Source organism: Alligator sinensis, unplaced genomic scaffold (genome assembly GCF_000455745.1).
Source record: "Alligator sinensis unplaced genomic scaffold, ASM45574v1 scaffold9_1, whole genome shotgun sequence".
Lineage (NCBI taxonomy): Eukaryota > Metazoa > Chordata > Crocodylia > Alligatoridae > Alligator > Alligator sinensis.
The window spans coordinates 1,472,882-1,487,742 of NW_005842304.1; the positions used below are offsets into that span (position 1 = coordinate 1,472,882).

General features: G+C 37.5%; 1 protein-coding gene across 1 annotated transcript in view; it reads left to right on the forward strand.

Moving 5' to 3' along the window:
- The window catches only part of CPNE8 (copine 8), a 185,958-nt gene extending 171,506 nt beyond the window's left edge, over positions 1-14,452 (forward strand). The window contains exons 19-20 of the mRNA XM_025209700.1: positions 2,326-2,399; positions 12,662-14,452. Coding sequence (XP_025065485.1) covers positions 2,326-2,399; positions 12,662-12,850 — 263 coding nt within the window. The 3' untranslated portion in view covers positions 12,851-14,452. The remainder of the gene's footprint in view (positions 1-2,325; positions 2,400-12,661) is intronic.
- Positions 14,453-14,861: the final 409 nt, after the last annotated feature.

The window sequence follows — 14,861 nt, forward strand, 5'->3', positions numbered from 1 at the left end:
CCCCCCCGCCATTCAGGGACACTGAATATATGAGATGCAGAGGCTGCTGTGGTGCGCTAATTAGCACACCCCAGCAGACTTGATTGAGTCTACTCCAACATGATGTAATAAGAGAATGTTGGAACAATGTCCCTGCACATCTACAGACACCCCCTGATTCTGGATGGTACTGGTGGCTAAATTGAAAGGAAGACTCCTTTATCGTAGTAGTGAAGAACAATTATAAGCCCCTAGTATAACCACTTTTCTAGGAAAAGTACATAAGAGGGGTCCAAAGTCCCTAAACTTGGGGAAGAAAAAGTAGAAAAGAGTTTCAGTAAATCTTGTGCTTATTGCCAGCCAGCTGATAAATCTGAAGAGATTTTGTCCTTGTAAAACAGTTACAGAAAGACTCCTAAAAATTAAAGTTAAAGCTCAGTGTGAAAAGTGGTAACATACAGGGGTTGGACTGATCACAGAAGGAAACAACTTGCCAATCCAACTTGCTTTCCCAAGTGGACAGCTCCTGCCTAACTTATATCTTCACAGTCACAGCTTTAGCCTATTACTGGAAAGGAAAGAGAGCAGTGCTGTGGGGAGGGGGGGAGTGGGGTGACTGCCCCAGACACCAAAGGAAAGGGGCGTCAACAGGCGCTGCCCAGCCGGGGCAGGGCACAGGATGGAGCTGCGAGCGGCTCATTTGAGGTGGGGGTGAGGATGGGGGGAGGGCAGCTCCCACTGCTGCATGCACTCCCAGGTAAGCATGGGGAGGGCATGTACCCCCCAAATCTGTGCATGGGGCAAGGGCAGGCTACCGCTGCGGGCTTTGCCCTGGGCACCAAATTTCCTTGCAAGGGTACTTAAAAGAGAGGCAAGTGCTTCCCCTGGGTCCTAAAAAGAGTGAGATCATGTCCTCAGAATTGCATTAGTTTGTTGAGCCACTTCCCAGGCTAGCCCTGCACAATGTCTCCTGGTAATGGAGAGAGACAGTGGGACAGTCCAACCTGGAAGTGGGGGTGGTGCAACACCCCTGAGAGCATCGTGCAGCACCCCAGTTTAAGAATTACTGGCCTACATAAACTCAATGAGAAACTACAAAACTGTAATTCAGTGAGTAACACAAAGATGACAATATTTTTAGTCATAAAAGACATGGAGGGTGCTGGCAGAAGCTCACAAAAGGGGAAATTATTGTAGAATATGGTAACTTTTCATATTTCTAAGCTTTCATAATGTGACCCAGTACAGAAGAAAAAGCATTTACTATGATCAAAAAGGATCTGATCAATTTTGGCACCTCTGCCTTAGTCTTGTTGTTGGCTAAACTCCAGATGATACATCACTGATTTTTACAGTGATATCTTCAGCTGTGAAACTGTTGGACAAAAAGAAAGTGAGAGAAAAATGCTATGAGGGATAAGAAGCAATGGATTTGGTATGTAGAACCCTTATTACCCCATAATGAGAAAATTTGGCTTCACTTTATATTCCAGATTGAGTTTGCAGGGGTGATATTTACATAAAAAAAGAAAAAGAAATTTATTTTTAAACCTGTTTGTACTTGCTTAAAATATCCGAGAAAAAGTGTCATATCTATTTTACAGCCACTTTTGGAAGCAGAACTTTAGCCTTTCTAGTACTAGAAATGTAAATTATGATTATGTTTCATAGTTTCATAGTTGTTATGTTGTATTAATGTGCTTTAGGCAAAAGGCAGGGTGAGGTGGCACCTTAGAGAATAATGTGCTCTAGGTAGTCATATGCTAAACAGTTATGCTACGTCAAAAACTACATAAACACTGAACAAATTGCTTGCCCGAAGCACAGTGTGATCAGTTTTCTGTAATAATTTTAAAAGCTTTTTACTACTGGGTAATGGCAGTTTTTCCACTTCCAGATACAAATTTGAGTCACATTTGCCACATGCAGTGCCAAATAATAACTTCCATAAGCATAGCCTATAAGAAAAGTCATCTTTGTGTAAGAAAATTGGAGAATTGTTTGTGAACTACATTTCATTAGACCTAACATGCAATTAATTGGGCACATATTGGGATGGAGTTTGGATATCTACAGGCTCTGCGTGCCAGGGTTTATTTTGTGCTAAACTAACCAAAGCTAAAAATGCAAGTAACATATGGTATCGGCATAAGAGAATGGAAATTAACTGTTGTATATGATACATTTGGATAATGAAGAGTCTTAAGAGGTAACTTTTAATCTAATAGAAAAATGTTGTCATCCCTCACAGAATTCAAAGAATCTAAGACTTTGTTTTCCATAACTTAGATTTGTTGTATGAGTGAAGTAATAAGTGAATACATTAATTTGATTCTCTTTTTTAAGCTATGGAAGAATTGGATGGTGATGAAATCAGAATTTCCTCAAGAGGAAAATATGCAGAAAGGGATATTGTGCAGGTGAGAGGCAAAAAATACTTTTAATATTAATTGGTAAGACTTCAAAATGATCAAAATAGGCCTGCTTTATGTTGAATTCCTTCCTTTTCCATGTTCCTGAATAGTAGTTCATCAGTCAGCCACATAAGATCCTTCTTGTGAAATACTGGTAACAAACCAAAATCTCCCTACTGTAATATACAATTTCTTGTCAGAGTAGGGTATTGTAGATTCCCTAACTGACCAGAAAAGTTTTAAAACTTTATTAACAAAATGTTAAAATTATAGTTTATTTTATGACTTGATAGAGTTGGAAGACAATACAGGACCCCACACGTTGTAGCTACATAGGTACAAATTGACATATAATGATACAATCTAAGACATGCAATTAGTTATTCAGCCTTCATTAAACCAGGGTAAAGTGGTTAGGAAGTTTCAATGCAGTGCTGTAGAAAGACAAGAGCTAGGACCCCACACATGATAACCATGTTGGTACGTTTGTAACCTAGGGAATTAATAGTTACTGGCTTTAGCTTGCAGTGTACAATTGCTGGGGTGGGGAATATACAAAGGCCTTAGTCTTTGCAAGTCTGTGGTACTATGGGAAACAGGGAGGCGGAGGTGTCAGTTTGCTTCACCACTCTCACTTGCAGCATATTGTTTCAGCAGGCGCTCCTTATACTTGCAGAGACCAGGAGTGTATTCATTGTAGATGTTCCTTGATCACAGGATATCATGAATTACTTACCAGTTTTAAGTAGCAGTGGGGTATTCTTCAGAATCTCAGGATGCTCTTGTTGATCAGGCCCCATGCCCCAAGTGCCCTGTGATCTTTATCAAGAAGCCTAATGATTTATATACCTGTCTTATAGAGCATTATGGCGCCTATACACGTGCCAGAAGTCTATTTCGACGCATGCTAATTATCATGCATTGGAGCAGACTCAATTAATCGAGCATGTTAATGGAGCATGTTAATTAATGTGCTCCAGCAGCTTCTATGCTGCATCTATGTAGTATCTAAGCACTTCAAAATGGCAGCAGGGGTGCTCGAACTAAAGCTCATCAAATGAGCTTCAGTTCAAGTGTCTCCACCACCATTTTGAAGTGTGGGACACTGAATACACAAGATGCTGTGCTCTTGGAGCCACTCTAATTAAAACACCCCTCCTCCACCTCAGAGCACATGTATAGACACTCTTAGATTGACTCCAGGTGGAAGCTGAATTGGTTGCCCTTTGGTCCTTTGCCTGTGTGCTGCACTTGTATTACTTATTTCCCTAAAGGAAAATTAGGAACTTTTGTGGTAGACATGAATACATGGCTTAACCAGTTTGATAAATTTAAAATGTAATCCCTTCTACATACTTGTTTGGGATATCTCAGAACTCCTGTAACCCATCATTTGGCCAATTTAGACTGAGATCTTAACCATCAGATGCTGTATTGAAAGTGATACTTTTGGTTTTGTGCCTGGAAATGAATATGTCCAAGTTAAACACAACCTTACCATCAACTTAGCCTATCAAAATCTGTGTACTCCAGATGCGTGTACTGTTTTCTTATCTAAAACTGTGGAGTACCAGTAATGTTAGGTGCACACCTGGCAACCAAATTTGAGGGAAACACTGATTCCCCAAAAAAGAAAAGCAAGGGGGAAACTAAACATTTCACAGCTAAGAAATGGAACTGAATTCTAGAGACTCTTGTTTATTGGACTGTTGCTTAATATAATTCAGCAGCAAATCAGATCAGGGGTGTATTCAATCACCTACTGATTGATTGATTGATTGTCCAAAGCAATCAATCCAGTAAATTGGACAAATTGTGCAGTCATTCTTTTGCCAGCACTGACAGCATCCAGAACTGATGCCCATACATTTCTAACATAATGTTTGCTTTATAGCAATAAACTTTGCACTGTGACTCAGCAGGTGCTTGTTCAATCCATATGCTTTGGGAGTATTCCAACATCCATTTGTTCTGGAGAGAACTTAATTCCATGATTAATAGTGCAATAATTAAGAATAAACTTGTATCACAAACCAGGCATGTACAGTTAGCTCTTGTAGATACTAAATATGAAAACTTTGGCTCAGTAGTGGACTAGTAACTGCTAAGTTATGCCTGTATAACGCTATGTAACTAGTGTTATACAGGTGTTGATATCCAAAAAGTGCCTATTAGTTTAAGATTGGTGCACAGACATAGTGAGGCTGACCACTTAGAAAGAATTGCATACTAGTAATAGAATTGTCCAAGATAAGTTCTGGGACATACATGATGCTTCCTTGGAAAGATCTGAATAATTTATGTTGCCACCACTCACTTCACTGCCTCTCTGCCCAGCTTCCTTTCATATCCATCCATTTTCCTCTTTGTCCTTTCTCCTTCTTTTTTGTTAATATCTCTTATTTCTCTTATTGCCGAACTCCTATTTTTTTTCCTTAGTCCATTACTTCTTTCCATATCTAAGATAAGGATAAGACAGAATGAGTTTATAAACAGATGTTATTAGTGTGTAATATGCATAAAGAAAATGATCTGTGTTAAATATTTTTACTGTATGTACGTAATGATTTTTACATTATACTAAAGGTCAGGTTGTAAGTAATTAATTTTATGAGGAGCTTGTTTTAGTTTTTTATATCTTTTGTAATAAACCAGAAGTTCTGCAGGATCTTACATCAACTTGAAAAAAAAATGTTTTTAAATGAACTTAATCAATACAAACTATGATGTTAGTAAATCAGCCTTTCTTTTATTTTGAATGTTTAATATAAATTAACACAGATGCATATAGTAGCTGTATAATACATGTTTTATTATATGTTTCCCATTCATTTTCAGTTATGTTGGCAGTTTCAGAATTTATAATGCTTACCAGCAATAGTGAAAGTGTCATTAGGGAAGCTGTGATTTTTGGAATTGGGAAAGCGAGACAGGTAGTTTGGAATTATGGTTGTCCTAGGTAAAAATACCATGTTTTTTTTCATTTAAGAGTGAAATATTTCTCCTAAAAATGGCCTGTATCTTTAACTTAAATTCCTAAAGAAGAGCAGGAGGATCATCTCTTATTTACCACAGAGATTGCATTTTTGTAAATAAATTCATGTTTCATGAGTCAAAAAATGAGAGTGCATCTTAAATTCAGGGGTGTTTTATATTCACTGGAATATAACATGGACAATTAAACTGCTTCCACTGACATCCTTTTTAAGGTTTTACAGGTAGAGTTTGATTGAAATGAGTGGGATGACTCATATCACAAAGAGCTGTTATTGCAGGCTGTCTGCATGCTCAGGAAGACAACCCTGTGTTAGTTGTTTTTTTTTCTTCACAGTCAAGGCTCTCCTTTTATAACAAAAACGCTAGAAAACATTTTTTGAACTAAAAGATTGGATACACTAGCACAGTTCTGAAGCAAAAGTGTAGCGGTTGCCCTAAATACTCTGGCAATGTTTTATTATGTAATGGGAACTGTGTATTAGTTCTCCTCAGGCTCTCCTATGTTACTTTTACCATTCAAGTCAAAGGACCCATTGAGAGCCCCCTAACAGGACATGGCAAGGCACAGTGGAAAGATGAACAGTGACGTGGAGAAGGAAAGACTGAAGAGCCAGGAATGAGGAGAAGAGGGTAAAGAGACATAGGGAGAAGACAGAGATGTGTCTTGATTCTGTAGTTTCATATAACAAATTTCCACAGCTTCTACCAACAGTTTAGCTGAAACAGTAATAATGCTGGTGAGAGAGGATGTTTTCCCAACAATATGACATTGAAGCAGAAACGAGAAAAAGGAAGAAAGAAAGAAACACCCTATCTATACACAGAAGTATATGATAAGAGACAGGCAAAGAACGGAAAATTGGCTTTGAAATGATAAATATTATCTTGAATTGCACTCAGAAGGGAATAAGGAACTACTGTAATGTACACCATGCCCTGCTATAATTAGCAGGCATGTTGCTGCATTTTCATGCATTTAAAATACTTTGCAGCTGTAATGATTCTTAAAAGCTGGCAACCAACCCAATGTGCCTTTTAGAAAAAACAGCATTTCATTGTATATTTAATTGAATAGTTTTATAAAAGCGAATCAGCTTTATCCTTTCAGATTTCTATACACTATATAAAGGTCATGCTGGACGTAAAGGATTTGATATTTGTCATATGTTGTTTGGCTGTCCTACCTACTATATCTTTCTGTAGGTATTTAGCTAAAAAGATATTAGCTACTTAGATTTGGATTGTAGCAAAGTTCTAAACTAAACACATTAATAGAAATCATGAAAGAATACGTTTTGTTAAAATATTTCTGATACTCCAAGAACACCAAGGAAATAAAAAGCACATTCATTAGATATTGTTCTTTGTGTCTTAACAGTGAGGGTGGGATTAACTTTCAGTTTACTGCATTTTCACAAGTCCATCATTTGGCAAAAAAAAAATATTAGTACACTTTGTTTACCAGTATCTAAAAGTATATTAATTTAACAACATTTAATATTCTGTCTATGCAGTATGGCACTCTGATTAGAGAGAACCTCCCTAGTCATTGTATGACTCATACAGAAGGGCACATCTAGTGCATCCTTGATCACTACAGTGCTATGATGGTACCGGTGGAGAAGGACTATCTCTTTCCTAACTACTACTGTGTGGCACAGCATCCCTCCATCCCCAATTTTGCAGCCATTCCTTTGCCAATACTGACTGATGCCCATGCATTCCTAATACCATATTTGCATTATAGCTGATTATTGTGTGCCTGTCTTATGCAGCAGCCATTCCATTTATGTGCTGTAGAAAATAATAAAGGATATTCCTGACAAGCCTGAAGGTTCTAAAATACTGCATTTTCTTGCATACCATATGCTCCCAAATAAGAGGCAAAGATTTTTCCAGAGTTAGGGCTACATAAAGCTGAACTGAGCATAACCTTAAGTTTGCTCACCCTCTCTTTACTAGTCAGGCAAAAGTTACAGATTTTTTAACCCTTTCATGTTTCAACTATCAGCAGTTTGTGGCTGCTCAGCCAAAAGCTGAACTTGTAGCTGCTGTTGCAGACTGGACTCCATGGGCAGATCTAGAATTTTGAAAAGAGTTTAAAGCATTCTACAAAGCTATGAAGTAGGAGGAGAGAGGCCAGAAATAGCTAACAGACTGCAAAATTGGTGAACAAAGGATAGATTAGTTAGTGGGACATGAAGAACATTAAAAATGGAGTGAATTGGAAGAATCAGATTGACTATAATGACCCATGAAGTCAATTGGCTCCCTCAGTACTACCTGAATAGAAGTGCCACTTCTGCTTCCAAACAGCTGATTTTAAAATTTGGGTGCAGCAGGAAAGAGTGTGACTCTACCACCCCCTGCCCTGACTGAACTGCCCTAGCTGGACTCCACCCTTCCCTCCATGCAGCTGCTGGAGGGAAGAAAAGAAAAAGCAGCAGCAGCCATCTTATGGCATTCCTATGCTTCTATTTGGGGCAGAATGTCTGTTTCCCTGCTTACATCGCACACCCCAACTTTGGGAGACTAATATTTGGAGAAAAGGTGCATGTGGCATGTGAGTAACTATGGTAGAAAAAGCTTTTTAATGCTATGAACAGTATTAGAGTGCAAATGTACTTGTGCTTGTACTTTTACTCACTCCCCCAGAAGCAGGAAAAAGTGTGAAAGAAACAACTTTAATACAATACTAACTTGGTTAAAAGAGAGAAATGATCATGGCTATTTCTGATGCATTATACAGTTACATAATCTTATTTGTATCATTTTCACCTCAATGCATAAAACATATTTCACGTAAACATTTTGCTGGTTAGCTTTTAAGTTTTGATCTAAAGTTACTAAAGATTGATCTAAAGTTACAAAAAAATATAAATGCCAATATGAATAGAAGATGATGGGGAAAATGTGCATGAGTGTTGTGAGAATGAATCATAGCCCTTTAGAATTAACTACTGTGCCAAAAAGATAGTTTGGAAATCTATACTGTGGCCATTAATGCAAGATGCTGAAGCAGGATCAGGATATTGCCCACACCTGATAAAAATAAATGGACTTGGCAGTGAATGCTATGATTTGATTTCTTGAAAGCATCTAAAAGTCAAACTCATTTCAAACTTAAAGCTAAAAGTCATTTATTAGACATCATCATTCACATTATATATGCATCTTGACCTTTGAACTGCTCCTCTCTCCACTATGTTTAATACTATTAGGAGTGGGTGGGTTCTTCCTGTGCCTATACATTGCTATTGAACTAACTTGTTATAATTAAAATATCAGTCATGCTCATCAAGCCATTTCTGAGAGACCTATCATCTGATAACATTTCTAGAAAGAAGATGTATTTAATAAGCTATTATTGGTACAGACAAAACCCAGAGGTCAGCAATGAATTTACTTCCAGGAACCTTACAGGAATTACAGCAGGTAGACAATAGTAAAATTCTAACAGGAACTCAAATATATGCACTTCATATGAGATCTAGCTCCAGCATAAGAGTGATCCCTTCATGTTCTGTTCTGTGATTCTCCAGTGACTCTGCTTGTTCGCCATTCCATTGTGGCTATCGTATTCAACTTCAGAGGGGCAAAGCCCTTAATGGGAGGAAGCGTGTCATTTTAACTAATGAATTCCTCCAGAGACTGTTTTTCATATTCTTTGAAGATTTCATCTCTTGATATCTAGGAATCAACCATTTTGGAGAGAATTAGCATCCCTCAGTTGAGATAACACGTTACCGCAATGTAACATGCAAGCAAACCAATGTTTTGGCTACTCATCACCTGGATTGCTTCCACCTGCTGCTGACCTCTTTGCATTTACATTTATCTAAGAATGTTTGCTATCTTGAAAAAATGTGAATCCTCCTGCTTGACACAAAATATGTCTTTATTTGGCATTACAGATGAGCTGTCAACTGGCAGGTGGTCTCTGGTAGTCTATCAAAGTTGTTCCTGGATTGGGTTATTTGCTTATTTCTCAGAATTCTTCTATCATGGCTTTTGAAAAAATATGTGCAAGTTTCAGCAGCTATTCAGTCCTACAAAACCTTGATTATAGGACAACAGGTGTGCTCAACTGAGTCTACAGTTATATAAGCTGTCTGAAGCAATTTCTGATTTTCAGCTGGGTTAGTCAACCAGCTTTCTTTTGATGAACAAAATGGTTGTCCTGCAGATTAGATTCCAGCTTCTTCAAATATTTTTTCAGGCTTTTGGAAATTTGGCTCAATGTAAATAGTCAAGCATAGTTAAAATAAATGACAGCATCGCTACATTGTTTCACAAGTACAGGATCAGCAAGTACTCTTCAAAGATGAGATGGGAAGAGTTTGCGGTTTTTTTTAATTAACTTTGAGCCGTTAATATTGCTGCTATGAAAGTGACCTGAAATGCTGTTGGGTTTGATTTGCTTTCACGTTTCAATCTTTTCTTCATCATATTTGCTGGCGGGCTTCTTGGGGGTCTTATAAGAGCTGTACTGTAAGTTCCCACTTTAGCATTTGCCTAATTCCCAAAAGCTGGCTCCCTCTTTAGAAAAATGAGATCAAGTCACTGCCTGTTAGGGGTGTGTGAAGCCGGCAGTATTCGATTTTGATTCAGCCTGATTTGGGGGACAGCGATTTGATTCGCTGATTCGGATCATTGTCCCAATTTGATTCGGCCGAATCTGAATCTGAAGATTCGATTCTGTTTTGGAGAGTCAGCAATTTGGTCACAGACACAGCTTTATATGTTTTTTCTACATACCTCGAGGTACCAGGCACGGTTTATGAACACAGAGGTGGTAAGTACTTCTGGGTCTGCCGCCAAGCGCGCAGGAGGCCCCCCTGCCCCCCACGCACTCCCATGGAATGCTCCATCTGCCCCACCATCTCAGCATTCACAAGCCGCGTCTGGTACCTTGAGGTATGTAGGAAAAACATATAAAGCTGTGTCTATGGCCGAATCATCAAATCTCTCCTAATCAAATTGGAGGCTTCTGATTCGATTTGGAGAGATTAATGGGTCTCCTGATTCAATTCTGATTCAGAGATTCGGCTGCCGAATCAGGCCGAATCTCTTCTGAATCAAATCAGCAACCGAAGCTTCACACAGCCCTACTGCCTTTAACTTCACCATGCAGTAACAAATATATCCCTTTCAGTACAGGCCTCTTCCTAGACCTCCAGCTAGTCCTCTGCACCCCACAGTGGTGCGCACACACATTGCTTTGTGAAATGCTGCTTTAATTTATGGGATGAAGATTTTCAACTTTGAAAAACCCAATCGCCATCATGTTCATTAGCAATGAAAAATACATTTTAACAAAAATCCCCTGGGCTTTCGTACAGTATAAATTGGAATCTTTTTTTTTTCCGTCTCTGCTGCTTAGCATTCTTCTGTTTCCTTTCTCCTATAATATGTTCTCCTTAGCTTTTCTGTTGTGGTAGAGGTTTTCAAGGTTAACCAAAGAAAAAGAATGAAAAGGAGCGTGTCCTCTTGTGTTAATTTTTTTTTTCTTTGAAAATTATCTTTAAAGCTGTTTCTGCTTATACTCCCTTTGGTTCTTACCACCCTGGAAGGACTATTCAGATTATTGTTTTGCATCAGTGGAATATGCATCAGACCAAATACTCAAAATTGTCTAAGAACATGCATATGTTCTTGTGGAATGAAAGTTTCTTACCTTTACCTCATCCCCAGGTAGGAAACTGGAAATGTAGGTGTTGTATGGTAGAGTGCAACTGATGGTCTAAATTCTCAAGGCTGGTCCGTTCATTCTTTTTGGAGTTCAGGGAGCAAAAAAAGGGCCAATGACAGGTGTCCTTTGTGCAAAGGAATTCTCCACTGGTAATAAAGCTGATAGAAGCAGTTCCTCATATAGGGATATGTTGTTCGTCCTTTGTGGGTGAAGACAACCGCATCCAGCGGTGGGGAGGAAGAAGAGCGAGAAGAAATGGGAGAGAGAAAAGGAGAAAAAAAGGAGGAGAGAGAGAGAAGAAAGAGAAAAGAGCGGGGTGGAGGCTAGGTCGCGTGGGTACGTAGGTGACTTATAAGCCTGATCTTTGTCTTAAACAATCTCCTGCAACAGGGGCAGGAAAGCGATGAGGACTAGGTACGGGAGGTTTTTGTTTTCCTGGCCATGCATTTTTTCATTGCTTTTGCCGTGAGTTGCTGTTCGAAGGCTAGTGCACCATTCTGGATTGATGACCAGAACCATATTGATAGAGATATACTATGAAAATAAAACAGTATATTTGGACCAAGGTATAGCAGTGTTGCAGTACACAGTTCTCAACAACATTAGAAGAATTTAACTGTTCTAGTTAATCCCGGAGTTGAACACTGTTTGGGAACTGGAAGTGCCCCCGTGGTTTTTACCCTTTTCATACTAACCAGAGCTTTAGCAACAAGGAAGTTGACCCACTGGTGTGAAAAGGACATAGTAATGGCTAAACGATGCCACACTGCAGCCACTTCCAGAATGTGGACAATACTGAAAAAATATCCTCCCAAGTAGTGTCTGTAAATGTGATATTTATAGGGTACAATAGAGCACTGTACTAACTGCTTTTAGTTTTGTAATTGGGCAATGACTACTGATCAATAAGGGCTTTTTATTTTTACTGTCATATATTTAGGTAATATACAGAAAACCTTCCAGCGTGATTGTTTTGAAATGAAGTGGTAAATGGAAAAAAGCTAGCAGTTTATCATTAAAATTTTGACATAATTAAATGTGTTACCATGAAACACAATATGAGCTAGTAATATGTTAGCTTATTTCAGTATCTCCTTTTGGCTGATGTCCAATGCTAGACAGCATGCATTGTCATTATTATCTAATAATGTCCTTCAGAATAGTCAGGAAGGGAAGAGAGATTAATATAGAAATCTAATAAATACATAATGCTGCTACTAGAGAATAAACATTCAGTGGCTTCCTATAAGAAATTACCTAGACCAGCTTAATTGCTTTACTTGTAGTACCTCTTCAGTGAAAAAAGATATCCTTACCTGCTTGAGGCAGCCATGGCTTAACAAGTTTGGAGTATTATAAAAGGTTTGCAGTCATTTCTACTATCTGCTACATTTTTTTACAAGTACAACACCTATACAATATGCAGTAGATTTAATATTCATTCTTGAAAGTTATTAATCTGAAGATTTTTTGTATGCAAATCTCATGTGTCATACAGCTTGTTTGATATGTGCACATGGCATATATATCATGCCACACGCATACATATTATATAAATATGTCTCTTTTTATTTTGTAGTTTGTGCCATTCCGGGATTATGTTGACAGAAGTGGAAACCACATATTAAGTATGGCCAGACTTGCTAAAGATGTCTTAGCTGAGGTCCCAGACCAGTTTCTCTCTTACATGAGGGTCAGAGGAATCAAGCCGTCACCTGCACCACCTCCATATACACCCCCTATTCACATGTTACAGACTCAAATATGACTGCTCCAAATGCTCAACATTTATTACAAACCATGTAGAGCTGCTGAGTCAGAGTTTCAGTCTTGGTGCACTTCAAGCAACCAGTGAATTATTGCTATTGTCTCTGGATGCAGTAGTAGCTTGTGATGGGTTCCTGGAGCAAAAGAAATTTTCTTCATATACCAAAATACTCAATATAGTTGCATGAGCAACTGAAAAGCTTTTAAATGCTAGGATCAAAATGTTGATGTTCTTTCTGAGTCTTATTTTTTTCTGACAGAAAAGATACTTTTTCATTTATTCGTTCGGGGAAAGCACAAGTCACAGTTTCAACTCAGAAGATATTGTCCTCCCTGACTACTGTGTGTTTATAACTGGAATGCAATTCCTCTGTATCAATGTTTACATGTTACTACTTTTTAAATTTCAGTACTTTTATAATTCTTCTTAAGAATAAAAGTTTGGAATATTGAATCATTGTCTTCTAGCCTGCAATAGCTATAGCCACCAGAGAAGCAATATCTCTTTGAATGATTATCCAAACAAATACAAGAGAAAATCTGTGAAAAGGACAGATTACATGCATGCGTTCTCAGTAACTGAATGGCCTCTCTCTTAAGTGTTGAGTAATCAATTCATTTATCACAATTTAAAACAGTATTTGAAAATAAGTTCTCAAGATATGACTATTGAAATTGTATTTGACGTACCAATAATGCCAAACCTCAAGAAGAGGCATATGTATTTTTCAGAGATGCTCTAATTTATAAATTTACATAAGTTTACATTTTATAAACTGGTAATGATAACATGCTTAAAAATGAGAACTATTACATAAAGAAAATTACCTCAAGTCAAACATTTTCAAGTCCCATAGCTGGCTGACTTAAGTTTATTAGGATCATATCATATTCTATTTAAGAGCATTAGCACTTTTGTATCATATAAATCTTTTCAAGTGATTACACCAGAAATTTTATAATTAACCATTTTAAAGCTATTTAAAATACATTGGTGTCACCATTGTGTAGATTACCCATTCAAAGGGATGCTGGCTCTTAATATTAAGTCTACTGATGCCAACTAATCACATTGCCATTCTGGGTAATCAGTTATAATACTTCATGAATTAACTAGTTTAAAAATGGCACGGCCATGTTGCTTTGTGCACAACAACTTTGTGTACTGGACTACCCAAATGTTTTATTATATGCTTGTTCGTATCTAATTATAAAATGTTTTTGCATGTACAGTTTTTACAGAAAATACAGTTTGAGTTTGTGTCAGATATGTTTTATTTAGAACAAATGGCCTTAAATCTCACAGAATTCTTGGAAATGATTGTGAATTGCCTTCAAACACTGTTAAACTGAAAAAAAAGTTTTAATTTTTGTGTCAATATGGTAACTGCCTTGTAATGTAACTTTTTTTCTTTGCATATAACCAGTTTACTACCTTGTTCATTACTATTCCATGTTGTACTATACAGTATCAAATTAAGGTGCATTTTTTAAGCATGCGAAGAGGTTTTTTTGCTGGAAAACATATCTGCGGTATCAATGGCATATAACTGTAAATGCAGAATCTTCCATTTTTAAATGTATTAAAACTCCTTAAAATGAATATCTCATGTTGGAAATTACTTTTTCCAGGTAACTATTCTGTTACGATAAACGGCTTTTTGGTAAGAAGAAATATTGTTTTAATTTTATTTCAGAATATTTTTTACATAAATATGAAGTTTACTTTTCTCACCAAAAATGTGTGTGTTTTAGTGGATTTGTGTTGTGCGAACAGAATTTGATACCTGGTAACTGCTAGTATTAATGACAGTGCTTCTTAAAAATGAGATTCAGTCTATTAAGTTTTCCCATCTATGTTCTGATTTTAAAATGTTCAAAACTTCCATGGAATCAATAAGCACTTGAAAAAACAATTAAAACAAAACAATATTTTTATAATGGTATATCTGAAGTGCTGAAGCGCTAACGAACCAGCAAGTGTGGCTCAGGGTCCCTCTCTGTTTGGGACA